This window comes from Salvia miltiorrhiza, chromosome 2 (genome assembly GCF_028751815.1).
Source record: "Salvia miltiorrhiza cultivar Shanhuang (shh) chromosome 2, IMPLAD_Smil_shh, whole genome shotgun sequence".
In the NCBI taxonomy this organism is placed as follows: domain Eukaryota; kingdom Viridiplantae; phylum Streptophyta; class Magnoliopsida; order Lamiales; family Lamiaceae; genus Salvia; species Salvia miltiorrhiza.
In genome coordinates, this window is record NC_080388.1 from 5040365 (window position 1) to 5066293 (window position 25929).

At 34.0% G+C, this 25929-nt stretch overlaps 1 protein-coding gene across 1 annotated transcript; it reads left to right on the forward strand.

Annotated features, from left to right (window-relative positions):
- The first annotated feature begins 9620 nt into the window (after positions 1–9620).
- LOC131012795 (polyamine oxidase 2-like) lies at positions 9621–13541 on the forward strand. Its single transcript, XM_057940802.1, has 10 exons — positions 9621–9979; positions 10642–10757; positions 10833–10921; positions 11316–11429; positions 11625–11712; positions 11859–11944; positions 12037–12139; positions 12243–12340; positions 12419–12848; positions 12942–13541. The coding sequence occupies exons 1-10, from the start codon at positions 9940–9942 to the stop codon at positions 13251–13253; spliced, it is 1476 nt and encodes a 491-aa protein (XP_057796785.1). The 5' UTR covers positions 9621–9939; the 3' UTR covers positions 13254–13541.
- The last annotated feature ends 12388 nt before the right edge of the window (positions 13542–25929 follow it).

The following is a 25929-nucleotide window of genomic DNA, read 5'->3' on the forward strand; positions in this document are numbered from 1 at the left end:
GTGGGGAATGGGTTTTTGTAGGGGAGAGCGTCCACGTGGAAAGAGCAGGGGCTGTGAACCAATCAGAATATTACACGTGGAGTAAAGAACACGTGGCAGGATGTGAGTTGCCGGATGTGTTGTGAATGGCGTTGTTAAAAAGTTCAGACTTCAGAGTTCAACTAACATGTGGAGCCGTGGAAATGGGTTCGAGTCTTCCCGGGTCGGGTCGGTCAAGCCCAATTTCTAAGATGGATTGGATTTGAGTGATTGGCCCATTAAATGACGGCCCGGCCTGGCCCATAGTCCAGACATTAATTGAGAGGTTTAAATTTGTGGCGACGTAAAGAGATAATTGGTGTTGGGCTATGACTCCAACATTTTCAATTTTTCATATTTGGACAGTGCTATTTTTGTCCATTTATAAAAATTGTAGTTTTTCTTTTTCGAAAACTATATCTTATATTTTAAATTTTATTTATGCTTAATATTTATTAAAAAAATTAATTATTTAATGCATCAATTTTGATGTGTTACTTTCTCCACTCAACTTTAGTGGATATCTTCATCAATTTTATACACATCACTCAACGATTTATTAATAATCGTACCCTTCGAACTACAATACATTTTCATGGACGCATGAAATATTGGACAAATAAAATTTAGGATTTCTCATAATTATCAGGAAGGTAATGATGTTTTTGATAGGATGATGTGTCCTTCGATGCCCAATGGTTGTAGGCGGCAAAGATGACGCCAATCCCTGAATTCGACCCGATGGTCGCTTGGACAAACTTTTTTATTATTATATTTAAGTTGTATTTTGGATTATTTTAATTACTTTTTATGTATAAAATTATAATTTGCCCGCCCAAATTCGTACTCATTTTTTAAATCCTAGCTCCGTCCCTATAAGGTGACTACTTAGGTAGATACTATACTGATAATTAATCGAGATATCTATATTAATACTCGTATTGTGGTTTAGACGGTTACTCTATTTATAATAGTACGAGTGTGTGAATGAAAATAGATAAGAGACTGATTTTGCACATCGAGCACTTGTTTTGTATTCATATTTGAAAATGGACTTGATTAATAAAAGTAAGATAAATAATACAAAAATAAATATTGAATAATCGTCAAGATTAATTTATCTTAGGGATTATGTGAGTTTAATTTTCAAAAGAAAATAGTGAAAAAAAAATAACATTAGTCTATCTCGTACTCTCTTGATTAATAACATGAGATACCAAATAAATAAATATTATACAGTACCAAATATTAAATGTTGATCTCTTGTGATCAAACTGAACCATGAAAATCTCATGTCAAATTGTCAATAGTAAATATATTTAACCTAAACGACAGAAAAAAGCGTGTGGAGCATAAAGTGTCTTATTTATGTGCATGTTTATCATGCTTAAATAAAATAATATAATACTCCTCAAAAAGCTTTTACTAGGTGATAGAATAAATTAATAAAAATAGTATAAATTCATCTATCATTGAGAATGTATCTCTTTGTACCAAAATCAATTAATTTTACATTTATTTAATCTTTTTTATTTCAAATATTATATACTACTCCCTCCGTCCCAAAGGAAATGTCCTCCTTCTTTTGGGCACGGTTATTAAGGATGCATAATCTCTCTAATCTAGTAGAAACTGAAATGATGCATAATCTGTCATTGAATCTTATATGCTGCCTAATCTAGTAGAAACTGAAATTTCCTTAATATTCTACTAGATTAGGCAGATTATGCATCCTTAATAACCGTGCCCAAAAGAAGGAGGACATTTCCTTTGGAACGGAGGGAGTACATTTTATCAGTTTATTCTATCATTCAAATTTAACGTCGTCTTAATTTTTAATGCTCTATCATTTGTTAACTCAACTGACTTATATGATCTGATTTTTGAAAATATGGTATGCAAAGTAGGATTAGTAATATCTGATTAAAGTATATTTATTTTTTAATTAAAATTTAATTCAATTTTTTAGGGTAAAAAATAATTAAATACTTAATTGTAACCTCTCTGGTTAGAATTTATTGATTTTCAATTAGAATGTATTAAAGATAATAATAATTTAATTGTTATCAAAATCTCACCACACGTTCGTGGAAAAGCACCCAAGTAACAAAAGTACATAGTGTTTAATTTATTCTCAAAAAAAAAATTATTAATAGTTATAGGGCCAAACATTAATAGGTGTCACACTTAAGATTATTAGCTATTTAAAAACGACGGCATGAATAAAATGATCAATAATATAAGACCGCACAATGTTGATTATGGTTAATACGTGTCTTTCAATAATAATTAGTGAATTTAAAAGCATAACACGTGAAAATCACAACAATTTCAAAAAGTTACATGAAAACACATTTCTCAAAAGCTCATCAATATTTTTATGTTTTGTAAGTTTATTTTGGTTAAGCGTATGTGATTCAATCATCCAAAAAAAATTAACTGTATTTTTTTATTTTATTACAGAATAAATAAACATATTAATGCAATAATGATTATTAGCAAGCTTTGAAAGAGATTAAATTTAAGCAATCAAACAAGAGTTAAGAAAACGGTCAAATTCATCTCTAAGAAAAGAAAAAAGGTCAAATTTAAAAATTGGGTGGTTTGAAAAATTGAATCAAACTGACCTTTTAATATCAAAGAATCGTCTGATTATAACAATTAAAAGTATTATTATACAAATTTTCAAGTCGTGTCAAACTCCCACTAAAAAGTAAAAGCTCATTTTTCTCACCAAAACAATATAATAATAATTATAATAATATTCTAAATATAATAATAATAATAATAATAATAATAATAATAATAATAATAATAATAATAATAAATGAATCAAAATATCTTGATAATCATGTGTATCTTTTTTAGATTATTCCATTAAATGAGCCATAAACTTAGCCACATGTTTGCTAATATCATGCCACATGCATATTTGGTTTTGGTTGCAATATGAATTAACAAAAAAAAAATCATCTATTTATTATTTATAGTCTAATATTTCATGTCGGTTCTCAATCTATATATCCATAATAAAATAAAAATATAATATTAATTACGAATAAATATCTCAAGTTTATATATATTTCAGTTAAAACATCTACATCATGTTTGGCTCATGCATTAATTTATTTATGAGTACGCTCGTTTCACGAATTAAATTATTCATGAATATTTATCATTTAAATAACTTATTTTATTAGTATATATTTAATTTTAGTTTATCTACACTGAATCACTAAATTATCGACGATTCATTAAATCTTACACTATTTTACATAATTTAATTTATAGTAGTATAATTTTACTTCTCAAAAAATACGTTATTGATTTATCAGCACATGCTTAATTACAAACGTGGATACCTTTGTTTTTTAGTATTATATATCGCATTATTTTCTCTAAATATTTAATAATAATAATAATAACAACAACAACAACAATAATAATAATAATAATAATAATAATAATAATAATAATAATAATAATAATAGGAAAAAAAAAAAACTCAGTTCTCCGCATTTTGGAAGTTTTCGCCTGTCTATTCATAATTTATGCCACCTTTGTCGAGTCATTGTAGGTCGTGAAATTAATTTGATGTGACAAGATATGAATTTAGGATTTATTAAAATAATTCAAAAATTGTGGAGTCATCAAAAATACCAAAATAGGTACTCCCTCCGTCCACCAAAAACATGCCACTTTACTTTCGGCACGGGTTTTAATAAAATGTGAGTGAAGTTGGTAGTGGAGTAAGGGTCCCACTTTAAATGTGAGTGGAATAGTGTGGACCCTACTACTAAAAATGGATGTGGCATATTTTTTGTGGACGGACAAAAAAGGAAATTGTGGCATATTTTTGGTGGACGGATGGAGTACTATATTATTAAAAGTTGTGGACATTATCTTAAAATATGTGGAATCTAAATGCGTGTCGCTATGAAGAAATAAAGCGTTGGCATTTAAAACACATTGTTATCTTTTCTAGATTTTTTTTCCCTCAGCTTGAGGAGTTGGCGTTACAAAAAATTATACTCCCTCCGTCCACCAATTAAAGCCCCATTTGAGTGTCGGCGCGGAAACTAAGAAAGCTGAAAAAGGTGGTGTAAAAGTGGTGTAAAAGACTAAAAGGGTAGTGTTATTTTATAAGCTATTTCCTTCTTTCTTTTTTTACTCTTTAATTAAATAAACTGAAAACTGGAAATAAATAAATAAATAAACTGAAATTCAGAAAATAAATAAACTGGAATTAAATAAATAAATAAACTGAAAATTCGAAAATAAATAAATACATTAATTAAAATCTGGAAAAATATGTTTTTTAGAAAATAAATAAACTGGAATTAAATAAATAAATAAACTGAAAATTCGAAAATAAATAAATAAATAAATTAAAATCTGGAAAATTATTATTTTTAGAAAATAAATAAACTGGAAATAAATAAATAAATAAACTGAAATTCGAAAATAAATAAATAAATAAATTAAAAACTGGAAAATAATTTTTTTAGAAAATAAATAAACTTAAAGTTCGAAAATAAATAAATAAACCGAAAATTCAGAAAATAAATAAACTGGAAATAAATAAATAAATAAACTGAAAATTTGAAAATAAATAAATAAATAAACTGGAATTAAATAAATAAATAAACTGAAAATTCGAAAATAAATAAATTAATTAATTAAAATCTGGAAAATTATTTTTTTAGAAAATAAATAAACTGGAATTAAATAAATAAATAAACTGAAAATTCGAAAATAAATAAACTGAAAATTCGAAAATAAATAAACTGAAAATTAATTAAAATCTGAAAAATTATTATTTTTAGAAAATAAATAAACTGGAATTAAATAAATAAATAAACTGAAAATTCGAAAATAAATAAATAAATTAATTAAAATCTGGAAAATTATTATTTTTAGAAAATAAATAAACTGGAAATAAATAAATAAATAAACTGAAAATTCGAAAATAAATGAATAAATAAACTGAAAATTTGGAAAATAAATAAACTGGAAATAAATAAATAAATAAACTAAAAATTCAGAAAATAAATAAAATGGAATTAAATAAATAAATAAACTGAAAATTCAGAAAATAAATAAACTGAAAATAAATAAATGAATAAATAAACTGGAATTAAAATTTTCAGAAAATAAATAAATAAATAAACTGAAAATTGAAAAATAAATAAACTGAAAATTCGAAAATAAATAAATAAATTAATTAAAATCTGAAAAATTATTATTTTTAGAAAATAAATAAACTGGAATTAAATAAATAAATAAACTGAAAATTCGAAAATAAATAAATAAATTAATTAAAATCTGGAAAATTATTATTTTTAGAAAATAAATAAACTGGAAATAAATAAATAAATAAACTGAAAATTCGAAAATAAATGAATAAATAAACTGAAAATTTGGAAAATAAATAAACTGGAAATAAATAAATAAATAAACTAAAAATTCAGAAAATAAATAAAATGGAATTAAATAAATAAATAAACTGAAAATTCAGAAAATAAATAAACTGAAAATAAATAAATGAATAAATAAACTGGAATTAAAATTTTCAGAAAATAAATAAATAAATAAACTGAAAATTGAAAAATAAATAAACTGAAAATTCGAAAATAAATAAACTAAAAATTCAGAAAATAAATAAACTGGAATTAAAATTTTCAGAAAATAAATAAATAAACTTAAAACTGGAAAATAAATTTTTTAGACAAAGGGTAGTAATTTAAAGTAAAGAGAGAGGGTAAAAGGGTACAAAAAGCACAATAGGGCTTTAATTGGTGGACAAAAATTTAAGGGCAAGTAGGGCTTTAATTGGTGGACGGAGGGAGTAGTATAAGATTATTAAGAAATGAAATTTTTTGTAATCTTTGATGTATAATGTTTAAAAAAATTATACTTATTTATGTTTTGTTAGTATATAGTAGAAATATTGAAAAGAATATGTGCATGAGCAAAATGAGATGATATATTTTTTTACTATAAGTACGAGAACATGTCATTTTTACCATAAATTCGAAAAAATCAATATTAAAATCATTCAAAAAGGCGAGTACAGATAATTTAATTATATATTGGTGGTCCAAATGATTTTATCATGTTGATAAATTAATTGAACAAAAAAAATTTAAAGCAAATTCCTGCCACGAGATTGTTATATCACGTGTAGCAAATAAAAAGTTCGGCTATTAAATGAAGACTTGTTATTTATTGATATCATATTAAACTATTATTAATATATAACTTTTAATACTATAAGTTATTGACTGTGTGTTAATTTAATATTTATATATAGATACATATATTCTTGAATATTTATATCCGACAACATTGTAGAATTACACGAAAATATCGTTGAGTGGCATCATTTATGGAGTATGAGGTTTGATTAATTTAAATTCAAAAGATGATACATATTTATTTATTTATACCAATTTTTCTAATTAAGTTTATAATATCCAGTTGGATTAAAAAAAATCCAAAAAGTAAACATTCAAATGTTTTTCGACCATATATATATATATACATTTAGCACGTGGAATAGTGAATTGTGAATAGGGATGTGCAATTATAAATTATGAATTGACATCTTCTTTATAATTTATATTGTCTGAAAGATAACATTCAAAAAAAAAAAAAAAAAAAAGAGATAATGTTAAAATTAGATCGGCGGCAGATTTTGCACCACAAAAAATAAATAAATGCATAATTACAGTATAAAAAGTTTATATTATTAATAATTGTGGGAGTATATATATATACAAGTCGGTAAATTAATTAACAAGCATCAATTAATTTAATTCATTCTTGGATATAAAATATGAGTTATTACTAATTTATTGTGTATTATTTAAATTATAAATATTCTGTACGTAGATGTTTTTTTGGTGAGAAATAAGATAAAAAAATAATTTTTTTTAGAATAACATAAAAAATAAATTAAGATCGCATATACAATGGAAATGTATATTAATTTATTTCAGTTGCACCTTCACGAATTGAACTACATTGATGTTTAATTACTTATGGCTTATGAGCATGGGAAATTTTTTTTAAATATATGGAACATAACAAATGCATGATACTTCATTTATAAAGTTAAATGTAATTTATAAAAGAGGGTCCATGCAAAACTATATGTATCAAGACTCAACTAAAAAAAAAACTTTCTTATTAAACTTTAATTGGGTAAATATATTAGCAATAAATATTCGTATTATTTGGAGTAATATGTTAAATGATATATGGGTCGATATTTTAATTTGAATATATAAGTAATAAACCTATACTTTATTGATTATTCTTCAATATATAAATTGAGGAGTAAGCACGAGTTAGAGTTAGATATATAAATTTTAAATTTGAATTTCATCAAACACTTTCTAAGTAAATTTTTCTCGTCATTATCTAATCAATAAATCGGATAAATTTATAAATATCTAAAAATATAATTTAAAATTTAAAATTGACTTCAAATTTATTTAAAATAGTAATTTTGAAAATTATAGAGAAATCAAAGTCATATTTTGCAAAACTCAAATTAATACAATTGTAATATATAATATTTTTTTAATTATGTAAAAAAAAAACTCAAGTTAATATAATATTTTTTAATTATGTAAAAAAAATCATTCTTTAACTACTATTTTTTTATTATTTTTTTATGAAAACTGCTATTAAATTTTTAATAGTCCATTTACGTACTTCCAAATAAATATAGTATAATAAGACAAATTTTATGAAATTTAAAATAGTTAAAATTTTATATAATTGCTTTTGAAATTCGAAAATTTATAATTTCAGGTTCTTTACACAATCACGCCATCCATATAATTCTAGGGTTTTTACGTACATCAACTATATAATTTTAAATATAGTTATGATTAAAAAAGTTACTAATAAGTTAGGAAATATGTAATATTTTAAAATCAAATTTATTGTACAAAATGGACGACGGCACAACGGCATAAGTATTAGTTTAACTTTCATGAATGGCGATTACGATAAATAATTAAATAATTTTATCTAAAATTTATTTTTTATTATAAAAATAAGATGTTAGTGGAGTAAATATTACCTAAATTCTCCACTCCTACGCGTCGCAACATGGAATACAAAAGTGCATTAAATATTATATCTACTTTCAATTGCTTGAGTCTTTTCAGACAACTAACTGAACTTTTTTTTTTAAATATCTTTTTAATTGTCACATTCAAAACTTTATTATATATAAAATTGCACCTTTACTACATTAATATGGAGGATATAATATATGAAAATTGCTGAGTTATTGCTTTTATACGTAATGTAATATTTCTTACGTGAAAATGACCAAATGTGCTTAGAAAAAAGAATCAAGAATTCACCGTGTGTTTACAACCAATCACACACAATCTTATAGTGACGTATTAAAAATAATAATCTATGCTATAACTTATAACAATTATTTTATAGTGTTAATAGGCAAAAATGCCATTTTCTTATAAACACTTGTAAAAATGCCCTTTTTCATAAGTGAAAAAGGGCATTTTTGCAAATGCCTCTATTTTATATGTGAAATAATCCCATTTTAACCAAACATTTGATTCCCTCAAAAAAAAAAAAAAAAACCAAACATTTGATGTGACCTTAATTTTACCACCTAATTCTTAGGTAATTGGTAATATTTCACACGATAATTCGATATGAATATATAAAATTAATGAATTAATGTCAAATTTTATTAGATTTGTGTCATTATCAAATCAACTTAATAAGGATATAAATTATCGTGTAAAGTTTAGGTCGGATATACAAATCACATGTTAATATAAATTCATACTCATATAACATACTATTACTTTATATTTTGTCCCCTCAAATTAATCTTCATTTGTAAATTTAATTTGAGGTGTGCAGTTTGCATTGTTGAATATTTTCCAAGAATATTTTGTATTTTTTAGATTTGAAACTGAATTTGTTGTGCAAAATCATAGTTTTTGCATTGTTTTTTTTTTTTTTTTTTTTCATACTTGTTCATTTTTTGGTCAAACTTAATAATTGAAGCGACGTTATTTTAATCCAACTATTTTATTTCTTCACATAATCATATTTATGTCAAGCAAGTATTTTATGTCATGTCATTATACCGAAAAAATGGATGAATATGCAAAATAAAAAAAATTAATGCTCCTATAACAAATTTTAATATAAAATAAAATCTTGTTGAAAATTATTCTATCCGTCCACAAAAGAACTTCCTTGAAAGGAGTCATACGAGTTTTAAGAAAGAAGTTATTGAGTGTATTAATAGTGTAGCAAAAATTATGGATTGTAATTCAAAATGTTGAAAATGTATTTTAATTAATATTGAAAGTGATGAAAATGTGAAAAGTAAGGCAAATAAAATATTTATAAATAGTGGGTATAATCGGAACATAGGTAGATAAAACTTTTGTGAACGTCTGAAAAATATAAAAAATTATTTTGTGAACGAAGACATGAAAAAAAAAAAATATTTACATAAAAAAAAGTTCTCGAAAAAGAATACAAAAACACGTGGGATTGCTATCATCTGCTCTCCATAAATTCTCCAAAAATATTGTAGAAACTACCTAACTTTTTCCATCTCTCTCCTCTCAAAAAAATCCTTACTTCATCTCTCTTCAATCTCTCATTCATCATCGCAGCAATTTCTCCCCGCAAATTCCAACTGTTTTTGTTCCAAATTCGTTGAAAATTTGAGTAGCTAGGAGAAGCTGCGGAGCTCAACAATTTCATCACTTCCGTCATCCATTACTCTCAAACATATCCCTTTCCATTGTCCCCTTCAGCTGCTGAGCTGCTGCAGAATTAGTATTGAAAATTTTGCGATCAATTCGTGAATTATTGTAGCTATCATTTTCGTTCCGATCGTCGCGAATTATGGAGTCGAGGAATAAGGGCAGTCGCCAGCTCGAAAGAGGTGAGCTCTAACTCTGTGTGTGTGTGTGTGTGTGTGTGTGTGTGTTGTTTACTTGTTTGAGTTAGTTATTCGCGGCGCTAGTTTTGTTTAAGCTGAATCATGGCTAAAATAAGTAATTTGTGACTGGAATTGTTGATTTTCTGCCTGTTGTTTTTTCCTTGATCGACGTGAATTTTTAAGCATATTTGTTACTGTTTTTCTGAGGGAAATGTAGATAGAAGTAAATTTGATGTTTAGTCTTAAAAAAAAAAATCCATCCCATACAAAGAAAAGGAGAAAAGATGATGACGGTTGCAGCCTTGGTGGATTTAAGTTTTATAAAGACAAAATAAATCTAAAACTATAATAATATTTTAAATTTATAGTGGACTCGACTTCGACCGTTAGAATCTTTGCATATTTTTTGTCTTACATATATAAGTCAATTTGCATATATAAGTAGCTCCTTTTGAAGAACAAGTTGATGGCCAGACTCCAGTCATTTTCCTTTCCTTTCAAGATATATATTCTATGTAATTTTTCTACTTTTAACCCTTTTAATTATTTGCTGATTGATGATTTATTGATAAAACGAGTATATTTTAAAGTGAAAACAAATGAGAAGGAATCTTGTTAATTGTTATTGTAAAGGTTGTATATTGAGCAAAAACTGCATCTTGCAGCTGTTTGCTATTCAAACTTTGAGAGGAAGTCTATGGCATCGCCATCTGTTATTGTTATAGGTGCCGGTTTTGCCGGCATTGCAGCTGCACGAGCTCTACATGATGCGGAATTTCAGGTATATACTCGAGATGTTATGTCATCTATCTCGGTATGCATAAGGATATAGTCTTGAAGAGAGTAAATCTTGCAGGTAGTTGTGCTCGAATCACGTGATAGAATAGGTGGAAGAGTGCACACCGACTATTCTTTTGGTTTCCCAGTTGATTTGGGTGCTTCATGGTAATTTTCTTGCTCTTTAACGCTATTTTTATACGCGTTAGTTGTGCCAATGGTTTGGAAATGCATGAATACATAATTTTTATACATCATGTGTTAATTATATTATTTGGTGCTTCAAGAACTGAAAACGACTTAATCATCTCTTGTATGTAATGTAGATGTTAAATTCTTCCAAAACTTTTCTTATTATTGAGTTTTCCCCCCTAAAACATTAGTTATGAATATGCATGTAGCTTAGTCCCCATTCATAATTGTTGCTGCTCTCTCTCTCTCTCTCTCTCTCTCTCTCTCTCTCTCTCTCTCTCTCTCTCTCTCATATGTATGTTTGTGCAATCTCTATATGCTCTTCCTGTAATCCTAATCCTGCTTGCTACCATCTTCCATCATGTTTCAGGTTACATGGTGTTTGCAAGGAAAATCCGTTAGCCCCTGTTATTGGACGACTGGGTTTACCACTTTATCGCACTAGTGGGGATAACTCTGTTTTGTACGATCATGATCTCGAGAGGTAATTATCCTCAAAACAATATGTTTTCTTATCATTCAGTCTTCACCTGTCATTTTTGCATGTGTATATTCTGTTTCAATAGTAAATGTTTGCTAAATTTTATATTAGCTTTGAGAAATTGATTTGATTTATATAACTTAAGAAGATCCATCTATTTTAGCTGTATTTTACCAGCTAATATCTGCTCATTTTCAGTTATGCGCTTTTTGATATGGACGGAGAGCAAGTTTCTCCAGATCTTGTAGCGAAAGTCGGGGAAACATTTGAGAGCATCTTGAAAGAGGCAAGTCTTATCTCTCTTCGTACACTTGTGATTTCAGAAAATGAGAAAAAACATTAACAATACATGGGAATTGCTAGGAATCATTCTCTTGTAACTTCCCTTTACCTACTATACATCTAATTGTTTCTCGAATCAATTTTATGCAGACGGAACTCATAAGACAGGAATTCAGTGAGGACATGTCCATAAAGCGCGCCCTCTCAATTGCTGTCGACAGGAGACCAGATTTAAGGTTCTATAGATGCAGCAACATCCTACACTTAATAATATCAAGATACTGTCTTAACGGCCCTCTAATGGAAATGCAACTTGTCTCTATTTCAGGTTGGAGGGGCTTGGTCATAAAGTTTTGCAGTGGTACCTATGCAGAATGGAAGGCTGGTTTTCTGCAGATTCCGATACCATATCACTTAGAGGCTGGGATCAGGTTATTTTCCATTGCTATGGCGTTTCTGATTGAAAATCCGATTGTGTGTTGTTAGATGATAATATTCTCCATTCTTGCATGATTTTAATATTTGCATTTGCAGGAAGAGTTACTTCCTGGTGGGCATGGGCTAATGGTGCGAGGATATCGCCCCGTTATTAATACTCTTGCCAAAGGTCTCGACATTCGCTTGGGCCACAGGTAAACAATTGTAACATGTTTCCTTAATTTTCTAGTGTAGAATACTGATTTTAACCTTTCTTGATGTGAATCTTTTAGGGTGATAAAAGTTGTTAGGCGCTACAACGGAGTAAAGGTGACTGTAGAAGACGGGAGAACCTTTGTAGCAGATGCTGCTGTTGTCGCTGTCCCTCTTGGCGTTCTAAAATCGAACTGCATCAGTTTTGAGCCGAGACTACCCGAATGGAAGGAAGCAGCCATCAAGGACTTAGGGATTGGGATCGAGAACAAGATCATCTTGCACTTCGAGAAAGTGTTTTGGCCTAATGTAGAGTTCTTGGGCGTTGTTGCTGAGACCTCGTATGAGTGCAGTTATTTTCTCAACCTGCACAAGGCTACGGGCCATGCGGTGCTCGTCTACATGCCCGCAGGCCAGCTGGCCCGTGAGATCGAGAAAATGTCCGACGAGGAAGCTGCAAACTTTGCCTTCGCACAACTACAGAGGATCCTCCCAAATGCTGATGCACCGGTTCGTGTTGCATTCTCTAACGTCGTGGCTCTTTGTTCTCTTTTTCACACGTATTAATGCTCGTGTTTCGTGTTACTTGCCGTGATCTTGCAGGTGCAGTACCTGGTTTCGCATTGGGGATCCGACAGAGACTCACTGGGATCCTACAGCTATGACAAAGTCGGGAAGTCCCATGAGCTCTACGAACGGCTGAGGATCCCGGTCGACAACCTGTTCTTCGCCGGGGAAGCAACGAGCATAGACTACCCAGGGTCGGTCCACGGTGCATACGCCACCGGTCTGATGGCCGCGGAGGACTCCAGGATGCACGTCTTGGAGAGGTACGGGGAGCTCGATCTTTTCCAGCCGGTGATGGGCGTGGACGCCCCGACAATTTCGGCCCCGTTGCTCATCTCTCGTATGTAAGCAAGTGAGTTGTAGTGGTAGATATATGGTGGTTGTTGCTTTGTGAGCAGTTGTGGAAATCAGAAGATTTCCCAATTGAGTGATCGGAGCAGCAGTCCATGTGTGTGTAGTTATCCTTAAAATATGCCGTTTCAGGTAAGAAATGAACTATCCTAGTAATTGTTAGTTTCATGTGTATAAGGTTGTAAGTCTTTGAGTTCCTTTGCTATGCATTAATAAGAGTGAGATAATGTATTGTCTATTTTAAAAATCAAAGCTTTTTATAAAATAATGATTATTTATCTATTATTTATATCTTTTTTATTCTGTATTACACATGAGCATGACACATTTTTATATATTTTACCAAATATAATATTAATATCTAATAAAATAATAGACATCTCAATCAGGAGCGGATCTTTATTGGAGCCTCACAGGGCACCAACCAGTGCAAGTTCCAAATTTTGTCATATATATATATATATATATATATATATATATATATTAAAAATATATAAGCTAATGTTTGCATAGTTTAGTTCACAAGCCAGTCCAGCTTTCAGTAAAAAATTATTTATTCTTGTATATGATAAAGATAGATTATTTTTTTTAAAAAATGGTTAAGTACCAAATTTCCCCTATCGATAGCGTCCTTATCGCGTACAGGACCCTATAGTCAGGGTAAGCGCTGTTTACTACCTCAACGTGACAAAATCGAACCAATTTTCCCCCCATCACTAAACGGACGTTAACACTGTCAATTTTTATTTTATTTTTTTCATTAATATGAAAATCGAACGTTCTTACCGGACCAAATACCCCATGCGCCGCCGGGCCTCCTCCCCCTTCCCTGTTCGATGCACGGCGCACGGCCAGAACCATCGCCACCTCCGTATCCGCCGCCCGAACTATATCTAGCACCACCTTGGCACATGCCAGAGCCTCCACCACCACCGCTACCCCACCCTCCGCCACTACCTCTCCCAATATCATACCCACTTCCACCACCACCGCCATTACCAAATCTTTCGCCGCCAAACCCATCCCCACCAACAGAGCCACCGCCAAACCCGTCACCGCCTCCATGGTCACCACCCCAACCCCTTCCAGACCCAAAACCTCGACCTTTATCATATCCACCAACCGTCAAGGTATGAAGAAGAGAAAATCAAAATTTAAAAATCAGAAACCGTAGATGTATTTTGATTTGGGGAAAAGGAAGAAAAGAAGAAGTGAGGGGGAATTAGAGAAGTCGGTCTCGCTGCGCCGAAGGCGGCGAGAACCTGCGACTTTCGCTGGAACAGAGGTGACGACGGTTCTGGTCGTGCGCCCTGTATCAAACAGGGAAGAGAAATGAGGCCCGACGGCGCATGGGGGTATTTGGTCCCGTAGAAATGTTCGATTTTCATATTAATTAAATATATATATAACGGTGTTAAGCTCCGTTAAGTGGCGGGGGGAAATTGGTTTGATTTTGCCACGTTGAGGTACTAAACAACGCTTACCCTGACTATAGGGCCCTGTACGCGATACAGATGCCATCGATAGTAGGAAATTTGGTACTTAACCCTTAAGGCTGCGTTTACTTTGATGGATAAATTTATCCATGGAAAAGAAAGGATAACAAAAAATTATACCTTGAAATGTCTCCTTGTTTTCCCTACATTTGACACAAAAGAGATGTTCACCATTTTTTCTTCCTCATTTTTACTTCAAGGATGGATAATATTATCCCTCCATTTTTGAGTGGATAATATTATCCCTCATTGAAAGTGAAAATAAGGAAGAAAAAATGTGAACATCTCTTTTGTGTCAAATGTTGGAAAAGAAAGGAGACATTTTAAGGCATAAATTTTTATTATCTATCATTTTCCATGGATAAATTTATCCATCGAAGTAAACGCACCCTAAAAACATATATGGAAGTTGTTTTTTATGTGCTTTCAACCTTTCAATGCACATGTTATTGAATCAATAGAAAGAGAACTGATGAGGAGTAAAAAATATGCGCTGCCCTAAGATCATGACACGTAGCTTATTTAGATGGATTCGAGTACCATGGAAAGTCAAACCAGACCAGATCGGACCAAACCAGATCAAGGCTGACTCAAGATGACCTTGTCCTAGAAACGCCAGAGAGGAAGTCTCCAGACAAGTCTGCCAGAGAAGCAACTGCCAGAGTAGAAGCTACCAGAGAAGTGAATCCAGACCAAGCTAGAGAAGCAACCACCAGAGAAGCGGTCTATGATCAAGCCAGAGAAGCGGTCTCCTCGTCATTGATAACACCCATAAGAGCTTCTAGATCTAGGCCTTCAATATGTTCAGAGCTGGCCCCTACCATCTCCGCAGTTTTGTGCCCAATCACAACAATAATATTGGTGATAAGAGGAGCAAACCAGCGAAGGAAATCATGAGTGAAACGAAAAGCTTGGAGGGTCCCTTCAAACAAGATCTTGAGAAACTGATGACCATGAGGAGAGAGGAGAAATTCCAGCCTTTGGTCTCGGGCATCGAAAAGAAAGCCTTCCCTGTAGGTAGAATCACGAGCTGTTTGCCAGTGCTGTTTTGCTTCCTGATATTGCTGGGAGTAAGTAGCTTTGAAACGAACCACTTGCTCATGCCCCTCTTTCTTGGCCCTAGTCAACTCGGACTCAAGGGAAGCTTTTTCCACCTCCACCTCTGCCAAACGAGCCCTCAACCTTGACAGCTCGGTATCAGTAGTGCAGTATTTTTTAGTGATCTCTGTGAGCTCTTTCTTCCGTTGCTCCAGAGTTGCACGGGCCTTAGTTAGATCATACTCCAATCTGTCATAATCCTCTACGCGCCGTATGGCCCCATCCAGGCGCGATTCACCCTACAAAGAGAAATTCAAAAAAAAAAAAACAAAGAATGAAGAAAAAGTCCTTACCACCAGCCAAAATTTACTTAAACCTTCAGCCAAAGTCTTTCCCTTTAATTATTGCGCAGCAGCACGGTCATCAGGATGAATGCGATCATGCATACGCTCTCGAAATTCCCGCCCCTTTAGCTGAGAAACAGGTTTAAGGGAAGGAGCCGAACCAACAGAAGGATGGGCCAAGTCTCTGGCTCATCATCAATTGGAACATCCTCGTCTTCATCCACCAAAGCAAAGTCCCCTACGATGGTTTTCTTCAGAGATTCATGACGCCGTTTCTCGGCCAGTTCAACCAGTTTCTCCTTGTTTTCTCTTCTCTTCTTTCGGTTAAGATCAACCTCATCCTCAGAAGGACGCGCAGGACCGGTACTTGATGAGGGGCGCACGTCCAACTTTATTATCTCAATGTCTTTATTTGGTTGCTGAGAAGAAAAAAGGAACAATATAGGATCAGAAGCAAATTGGGACACAGAGTCCGGGACGGGAGGGATTAAATTGGAAACAGCGGGGTTAAAAGGAGGCCTCCTCGGTCCAGGGATGAATAAAGCAGAGGTGCTGGCAGCCCCTTGGTCAGTGATTTATGCTTAATTGTGCTAAATTTTGGGGTTTATATGAGCTTTATTTTAAGAGAATCTTCTGGAAAATGGTGCGTTTTATGGCTTGTTTGATGCTTTACAGGAGATTTAGGTTTTTAGATGGAAAAATACAATTTTGGAGATTTCGGGGCTAAAGAGGTGTTTTTAGCATAACTCTGTAGCCAGAGCAGAGCAGCATAGCTCTATCGCCAAAGCCCGCGCTCCAGACCAGACCAGAGAAGTCAGCCGAAGCCCCGAGTCAGAGAAATCAATCTCCAGAGCAGCGAAATGGATAGTCAAAGCAGAGAAATCAAGAAGCGCCAGAGGAATCGAAGTGAGCGCGGAAATGCCAAAGGAATCGAGGCGAGCGCGGAAATGCCAGAGGAATCGAAGCGTGCGAGGAATCGCCAGAGGAATCACTTCGCTACTGGAAACATAAGTGTCAGAGGAATCACTATGCCAGAGAAATCACCATTTCTCTGTAGTCAGAGAAATCACCATTCCGCTGGCGATAGCCAGAGCTGAAGCCATTCCGCTGGCGAGAACCCCGAATTCGGCCAGAGAGGAGATTATTTCCGGAGCGCGCGTCACAACTGGAAAGTTGCCTTATCATGCACGATTCTATTGCCTTTCGAGTTCTACTTTGCATGGCAACTTCCATGGTGATCCATAGGGATTCGAAGTCTATAAATAGGGCCTAGTTTTTCTTTCAGATACACAATCTTTTGCCCTAATTTTCGTACTTCCTGGAGATCAACTTTCCCTTGGCAGCCGCAACTTTAGACTTAGATTTATTAGTTTACTTTGCTTACGTTCATACTTTTGTTTCAGTTTTCAGTACCGACGATTTCTCTTTTCATTCCAGAGTAGTTATTTTATTGCGTTTTAATTTATTCTCTTGTTTTATGTTTACTTCTATTTCTTTGTTTGTTCTTAATTTAAGCATGAGTAGCTAAACCTTTAATTCGGCGAGAATAATGAAACTCTGATTTAATTATCTGTGAGACCTAATTGGTTTAAAATTGACTCATATTGATTCCGATTAATTCCTAGGTTCAATGATAATTCTGATTTTATTTAAGTCTGGTCAACTTATGTTTAATTGGATTATAGTCAATTAGCACCTCCAATCCGTAATTGTTGGAATAGGGCTGATTAGTGACAAAGCTACCATGTTTGTAGTAGGAATAAATTGGTGGATTAATTATTACTAGCGTATCTAGGATAATTGGTCTAATTTGGGTTCCTTCCTCTTAATGCTGTTAGAATATTAAATCTAAGACTGGCGTATCCAGCTAGGTTATATTTTAATAAGGAAAATAGACAAGACTAGCGTATCTAGCTGTTTATCGACATAGTAAGTAGGAATTGGGGTATGTCAGTGCGTATCACGGTATCCTATAACTGGTTGGTTGATAGGGATTGATTAATTATTGCGTCGAGGATCAGAGTTGAATTAGAGTGGATTTATTTGAGCCGAATTACCCTTTTTATTGATTTACTTCAAGCGTATTTTATTTGATTTAATTCTGCATTCTTAGTTTAATTAACTCCTCTTAAATTTAAGGCGTGGTGGCATCACCGATTTTATAGATTTAGGGATTTGAATGAGTTTTAACTGCTCTCTGTGGGATCGACCCTGCTTACCATTGTGCTAATTTATTTTGGTAATTCCGCAGGAATTATTTGTTGGTTGGCGACGTCCACCAGTCAGCGTTGGAAATAGGGCCTTCCCCGTCTGCACGATCAGAGAGGGTCTGGGAAGTATCTCGGTCCGAAGAAACAGAGGCCTCTAAGCTATCTCGAAGTTTCTTCAAAGGCTTCAGGAACACTCTGCAATCATCCTGCTACGACATATCTGTAGACATGACCAAGAAAGGAAGATGTTAGAACGATAATGAACATGCAAAAGTCACTTATAAACACCACAGTAACAAGAAAGATTACCTATGTTAGCAACGGGAAAGAGTTCGAATAGCCCTGTAGTAGCCATGGCTGAATTGTTATCTGTAAGTTTCTTGCATTGAAAAACTTTATTTTCCTGACTAAGATTTAACCTATCTATTGTGGACAAGTCATAAGAAGAAGGGCGTTCAGGGGGCTGGGGAACGTGCGAGCGTCTAACAGGGTGCCAGATAATATCACCCAGTCGATAATAAGTACACCAGTCGCCTTCCACTATAGAAACCCAACAATATCTAGGACAAAATCCCTTATCATTCGAATTCAAACTGGAAAGAAAACGAATGAGATAATTCTTATGGTTCGAAAACTTGTAGTGGGTATTGGCTTTCTTCATAATCTGAGTTTGGAAAAATAGTTTGGCGGTGTCCTGAACGCCATGATGACTAAGTAGAATATGAAAAGCAAAAGCCCGGTGTAGGGCATAGGGGGCGATTTGGTAGAAGGGGATACCAAAATAATTATTGACATCCTTTATAAAGGCTGGGGGAGGAAAACGGAGGCCCGCATCTACTTGGCTTTTCCAAAGTATGATGGTAAAGATTGCCGAAGAAATCCCTCGGTATACCCGGAAGATGAAAACGAAGGTTGGGAGGGTTCTTTAATTTAGTTTCTAATTTTCGTATTTTTTCGACAGTCATTACAGAATCAGGAACAATTGCAAACGCCATAACTTATGAACCTCACTGCCTAAAACTAGTTATATCTAGAACAACAAATTCCAAATAAAGGAAATGGGAAAATCGAGGGTTCAAGACGATACCTAAATCAGAAAATGGGAAAGGTGCACGAAGAGGAAACACCCAAGAGGAATTGCAGGCGAACGATGGTGGACCAGTAACAGTGATAACCTTGAGAGAGGACGAAGATAGGAAAATGAAAAGACGGTAAGATGCGACGAAAATTTTAAATCCTAAAGTAATTATGAGACGAGAATTTGAACGGTATGGATTACCCGCAGATGTGAATGAAAATAATCTGACGGTTTGAGTTTTCTGCGAAAATAAAGAGTTTCCTTGTCGAAATCCAAGAAAGGTAGTCAGCTAGAAAGTCGGAAAAGCTGCCATCCTAACAGCAAATTAAATACGCTTCAAGCCAGAGGGGAAAATTGTTTGGAACGTCAGTTCTGACATATGGTCAAACTCTGGAAAAGATCATTTGACCATACCAGAGGGGAGTAGCTAGTAGCTTTAAAAGCAGTTCTGACATATGGTCAAACTCTGAAAAAGATTGTTTGACCATACCATGGGGGAGTAGCTGATGATGAGTAAAATATGCGCTGCCCTAAGATCATGACACGTAGCTTATTTAGATGGATTCGAGTACCATGGAAAGTCAAACCAGACCAGATCGGACCAAACCGGATCAAGGCTGACTCAAGATGACCTTGTCCTAGGAACGCCAGAGAGAAAGTCTCCAGACAAGTATGCCAGAGAAGCAACTGCTAGAGTAGAAGCTACCAGAGAAGTGAATCCAGACCAAGCTAGAGAAGCAACCACCAGAGAAGCGGTCTCTGATCAAACCAGAGAAGTAGTTACAGAGCTGGTGTTAGAGACAATCTTCCGACAAAGAATCTGACACATTTTTAGGATATATCCGTCTAGGTCTAGGTAGTTAGTGCGCGGAGCGCGTGTATTCCTTCGTGTAACCTTTATAAATAGTTCATCCTCATAATAATATACACACGATATTCCACCTACTCAAGCATTCTAAGTTTTCTCATATTTCTCTTAGCCATGGGAATTCAGGTGAATCCAAGAGATCTTCCACCGTAGAATCGTCTAGGCTTGATCTTGAACTCATCGAGAACAATTATTTATTATAGTCGGTAACAAATTCTGATCCTAAGTTCATTAAGATTCTATTTAAATATAAAAACTAGTTTTGCTCCCGTGCGATGCACGATAATAGTTATTTAGCTAAATTATTTAAAAATATAAGTAATTTATACTTTTTAAAGTTGAATATGTTTTTATTTTACACAACTATAATAAAATTAGTAATATTTAAGATAACATATATAATTTTTTAACTTATATAAGATAGATTTCACTAATACTATGATTGTGGAAATATAAGTGACTTTTTATAGTTGTATGTGAGTCAAATCAATGACCAATATCTTAATTAACAACATATTTTTATCAACGATCATAATTAGTTGTTTAAAATGTCCATCAAAATATCCTTATATATATATATATATATATATATATATATATTATTTTAGGTTTCTACTAAGAAATAAAGATTTTCTAAAACTTTTTTAGACATATTTGCAAAGAAGAATTTTTAGAACTTTTATTCTTTGTGTTGGATTTGTATACTGAAAGCAAGAACGTTTTATGCTTGTATACAATGATTCCTGTGTTCACTATTTAATCTCCTATCTGATTGTGTTCATGATTGCATATGTATGTTCTTTATCTCTATATAAGTAGATTATATGGTGTGTTGTAGATCACAGAAGACCATATAATTGGAATAACCTTAAGAGATATAAACTGATCACAGCCGAGATGACTCTAGGACGAGTCGTTGGTTTAGGCTGCAGTATAGATGGAAGGAGTTTGTCTTGACCACTTGTCTATACTGGTACGTCACAACGTATTGATAGGATCACAGTGAGGTGTATTATTCTATCTGACATAAGTGAAGAATCAAGATCTCGGCGACTTAATATAATCTTAATACTAATAAGATTTCAAATATATGTGTTGATTCGTATATCACTTTGACTTACTATAGGTGAGAGTTATATAGTAACTTGAGTACTCTGTATCTTGGGTGATAACAGTCAATATATGATATTTGATTATCTGTATTAGTACCCGTATCTGGTATAGGATAATGACATCCCCTTAAGGAGCTCAATAAGGTTTATTGCGTTAAACCCTGCAGGTTGATTAAGTTCAGGCGCAATAATAAAGTTTGAGTGGTACTGCTTAAGGATTACAAAGAGATTAATTAATTTAAGCTGTCAGAGCTCTAATTAATTAATGGATGTCAGATATTTTAAATACGGAGATTTAATAAGTCTAAATACAAGCCCCGACTCATCACCGGCAATAAAGGGGTAAGTCAGTATTGATTCTCTAGTGGAATGAATTAATACTTATGAATTAATTATGATCTGGGCTGATCATAGAAATTAATTCATTAGAGGCCCATCTTTATTCCTTGTATCTGATACCTAGACTGGCCCAAAGTCTCCTGAGTCCAGGAAACAGTAGGGGACGCCCAATCACAGTTATTGGTGCCCTAGGACTGTATTTTGTCTTTAAATACTGCTGTCAGCTCTCAGAAAACACAAACAAAAATTAGGGTTTTGAGAGAGCAGAGTGGGGAGACAATACTGAATAGGCGGCTACTGTCTCTGGGAGTTCTCATAGTTCGTTGTCCATCCAACGTTGGGAACTGAGCGGGATACAGTTCAGAAGATCTGAGCTGGAGTCAGTTTTTCGCAGGAAATCAAGTTCTGGCAGTTTCCAAAGAATGGCGATAACTTCCTCTACATAACTCGGATTTGGACGAAACAGGCGGCCACGGAAAGCTCTTTCGAAAAGGAAGAAGTCGTATTTTTAGGCAAAATACGATTAGAGGATGTTTGAGGCTTCAAACGAAGGATTGAAGTTGGCTGACCTGTTCAGCGACGAATTGATGAATTCTTAGGAATTCTTCAGGTATTTCTGAACTCCAACGTACAACACTTAAATTCATAGGGGCATGTTAGGGATTAATCGTTGTATGATAAATTAATAATAATCCAAGAAACGGTTTTCGGGCAAATCGAGTATTAATTCAGTTTAATATTCCTTCAATTGGTATCAGAGCCCATGTTTAATTTCTTGGCTCTATTATTAATTTATGTACGATTAATAATATGCGTTGTTTTTATCTGCTGCTGTTCTTCGTGGTTTGTTGATTCGTGGGGTACGTCGTTTTGACATTGTAATCGTTTTTTCACCACGAGAAAATCCGTGGTTAGATTAGGATTTCAAATTGTATTTGTTTTTCCGTTGTAATCTGTAGTTGTTGAAAATCGAGACGAAGACGACGACGAATCAACATCGAATGAACGGAGGTTGGAGAGCCAGGAAGGCGGCGGGTGCCGTGGGCACGAAGTGCTGCGCACTGCTCGAGCCCCATGCGCCACGGCACGTGCGCATGCCTCCGGGCTGTGTGGCTGCTGCTGGGACCAAGGCAGACGGGAGGAGGCAAGCAAAGGGCTCAGTCGGGGGCCGTGGGCCGCTGCCGGGCGTGAAGCAGTGCAGGGCCGAGTGGGGCAAACGGACGTCGGGCGCCGTTGTGCGTGTGGCTGCGCTATCGCGCGAGTCACAGCGCAGCTGCGCGCGCGCCCGCGCCCAGGCTGGTGTTGCTGCGCGAGGCGGTTCCTGAACCGAGCTGGAGGCGAGATCAGGCGGACGCAGGGCTGTCGTAGCGCTGGGTCCTGCCGAGGAGACGGTCGGACTGGTGTCGAGCTAAGAGAGCGAGGGCTGTGCGAGATGGGGCGGCGCGCGCGCGCGAGCCTACGCGCTGTGTGCTGCGCTGCACGGCCGTCCACCTGCTGTGCTGACTGCTGCGTGCCCAATGCTGCTGGTGCCAAGAGCTGCGTGCGCCGAGGCTGCCTGCTGCTGCGTTGGTGCTGTTGCTGTCGAGGCATGTGCGGCGACGACGCCTAGGGAATCCCAAACCCTAGGTGGCGCGAGTTTCGAGAAACCCTAGGGGGCTCAAACCCTAATTTCAAACACGGGCCTGATGGAGCTGGTTCGGGCCGAGTTTTACTTTTTAAATGTAATAGATTAGTTTTGGATTCCACGAATGGGTCACGAAGAACTTTATTTTTTATTTTGTTATTTGCATGTCGTGGTGTTAATCTTTTATGCTCTGTGCATGCTGTTTTTGTCTTTGCTTGTTAATATGTGTTTATTAACTGCGCTTAGACAAGCATGCTAGGTTTATCATTTTTTAAGCATGTTTTAGAATTCTGCGAGCATGTTTTACGTGTTGCGTTCTAGAAGAGCATGTTTAGGATTATGTGTTTGAGCATGATCAAAACCTTTTGAAAGAAAAAGACTAAACTGTATTAATAATTTTATAGATGATTAAAAATTATTTAGATTTCCACAAACGGTCTCAAGACAAAGTGTTTTTTTTTAGAATATGACTAAACGTCCACACGAACGTGGCTTACTTCATATTTGATTTCACAAGTTTGTTAAATTGAGATTTCTATTAAAAATATTTAAATCCATTTAATTAAGTAGTGGGAGTTATGCGGTAAACGTCCACACGAACGTGGCTTACTCATATGATTTTCATAAGTACTTTAGAGGATGAATTTTAAATAAGATAACTAAGAAATTAAATTAAATGCGGCATGGTCCTAGTGAGTGTGTCAAATTCGAGAATTTAATTTCAAAGTTAGATTGTGGTTATTACTTAATAATTTTTATTCTTAAAATTATGTAGACCTCCACATGCGGTCTCAAGACAAAGTGATTGAGAATATGAGTAAACTTCCACACGAACGTGGCTTACTTCATATTTGATTTCACAAGTTTGTTAAGTTGAGATTTCTATTAAAAATATTTAAATCCATTTAAGTAGTGGGAGTTATGCGGTAAACGTCCACACGAACGTGGCTTACTCGTATGATTTTCATAAGTACTTTAGAGGATGGATTTTAAATAAGATAACCAAGAGGTTAAATTGAAAGCGGTATGGTCCTAGTGAGTATGCTAATTTCGAGAATTTAATTGTCAAGGTTAAATTGTGGTCATTGCTTAGATATCGTTTCAAGTACAATGTACAACTCTCCAACGGAGTCCCTTTTTGAATATGATATGGTCTAGTTAAGGTCCAACTATTAATTTCCTTTGTCAAAAGGTTAAGTTGACATGGATGGAAATTAAACGACTAGGTGAATAGTCTGGTTGAGGGGTTTATGTGTAAACGTCCACACGAACGTGGCTTACTCGTGAGATTCCTTGGGCAGTTGGAGGTTTCATTAATATTGTTTTATCAAAATGTTACAATATTATTGTTACGAATTATGTGCTTCATGTTCTTATATGTTTAATTGTTTACTTTCAGATATGTCTATGTCTCCTTTCATCTTTATTCTTGTACAAAGTCTTTTAACCGGTCCTTTTATATATGGAAACGCTTTTTGGAGTTTATCTTCATCACAAACTAGCACAATTTTTTGTGTTGCTTACTACTCCACGTTCTTATGGTCCGAACAATGAGTCAACTGATGAGAAAAAGGAATTATATAAAAGATGGCATAAGACGAATGATGTGGCTATATGCTATATTATGAGTATAATGTCACAAACCTTGTATCTCCAACATCAGGGCATGGACGATGCTATTAGCATCATACTGAATCTAAAAAAAAAGTGTTCGGAGAGTCGAACGGAGCTGCTCATTTAAATTTGATGAGAGTAATCTTGTTATTTTTATGAGTGAGTACAGCTCAGTGCATGAGCATGTCATGCAAATTTTGACGGACTTGAATTGCTCAGTGGGAGTATCGACGGTGAGGCAAAAGTCGATATTATCCTGAACTCTCTTCCCAAGTCTTTTAATTAAGAACTTCCGCCTCAACGATGTTATGAGCAAGAAAGATAATACTCTTTTTGAGTTGTTGAATGCTCTAGTTACAACTAAGGAAATTGTGGGAAAAAGATTTGCAAACACTTGTTATTGCCAAAGGATGGCCATCTTCTTCGTCAAAAGACGGGAAGAAGAAGGATCCAAGGGGCAAGAAAGACAAGGGAAATAGTGGGAGTAGTGGTGTGATAAGATTGAGTATTAGAGAATTTTTCTTTCAATACTCAAGGCAAAAGGTTAAGGTACTTCACTTGCTGTAGTAACTGAGACATGTTAGCTCGTTTTCTACTCAGTCGTGAGTAGTGGATAACGAATAAACTGATCATGATTGTTGCACCTTGCATGGCTTTTTAAGCTGGCAAGGAAGCTAAGAAGTGATGAGATGGTTGTCTTCATAGGCAACGCGACAAGAGTTGCAGTTGTTGCAATTGGAGACTTGTCTTTATTTTCTAAAGACATAGTTTAGTTTTTGAGAGTTCCTTATCATGTTCCAAAAATATTGAATAGATGGATATTTTGTCATTTTTGATTGTGGTGTTTCTATCATAAGAAATGACAAAGTTGTCTATTCTGGTATTTTTGAACATCTCTCTTTATACTATAACTTGTCTACATAATACCTTTATATTGCATGTACCTCATT

What these genes read in the sequence shown, in the direction of transcription:
- LOC131012795 (XM_057940802.1), top strand. Translation starts at nt 9,940, where the DNA reads ATGGAGTCGAGGAATAAGGGCAGTCGCCAGCTCGAAAGAG. An exon ending in TTGAGAGCATCTTGAAAGAG is followed by an intron (nt 11,713 to 11,858) that starts GCAAGTCTTATC and finishes AATTTTATGCAG; the next exon opens with ACGGAACTCATAAGACAGGA. An exon ending in GACAGGAGACCAGATTTAAG is followed by an intron (nt 11,945 to 12,036) that starts GTTCTATAGATG and finishes TCTCTATTTCAG; the next exon opens with GTTGGAGGGGCTTGGTCATA.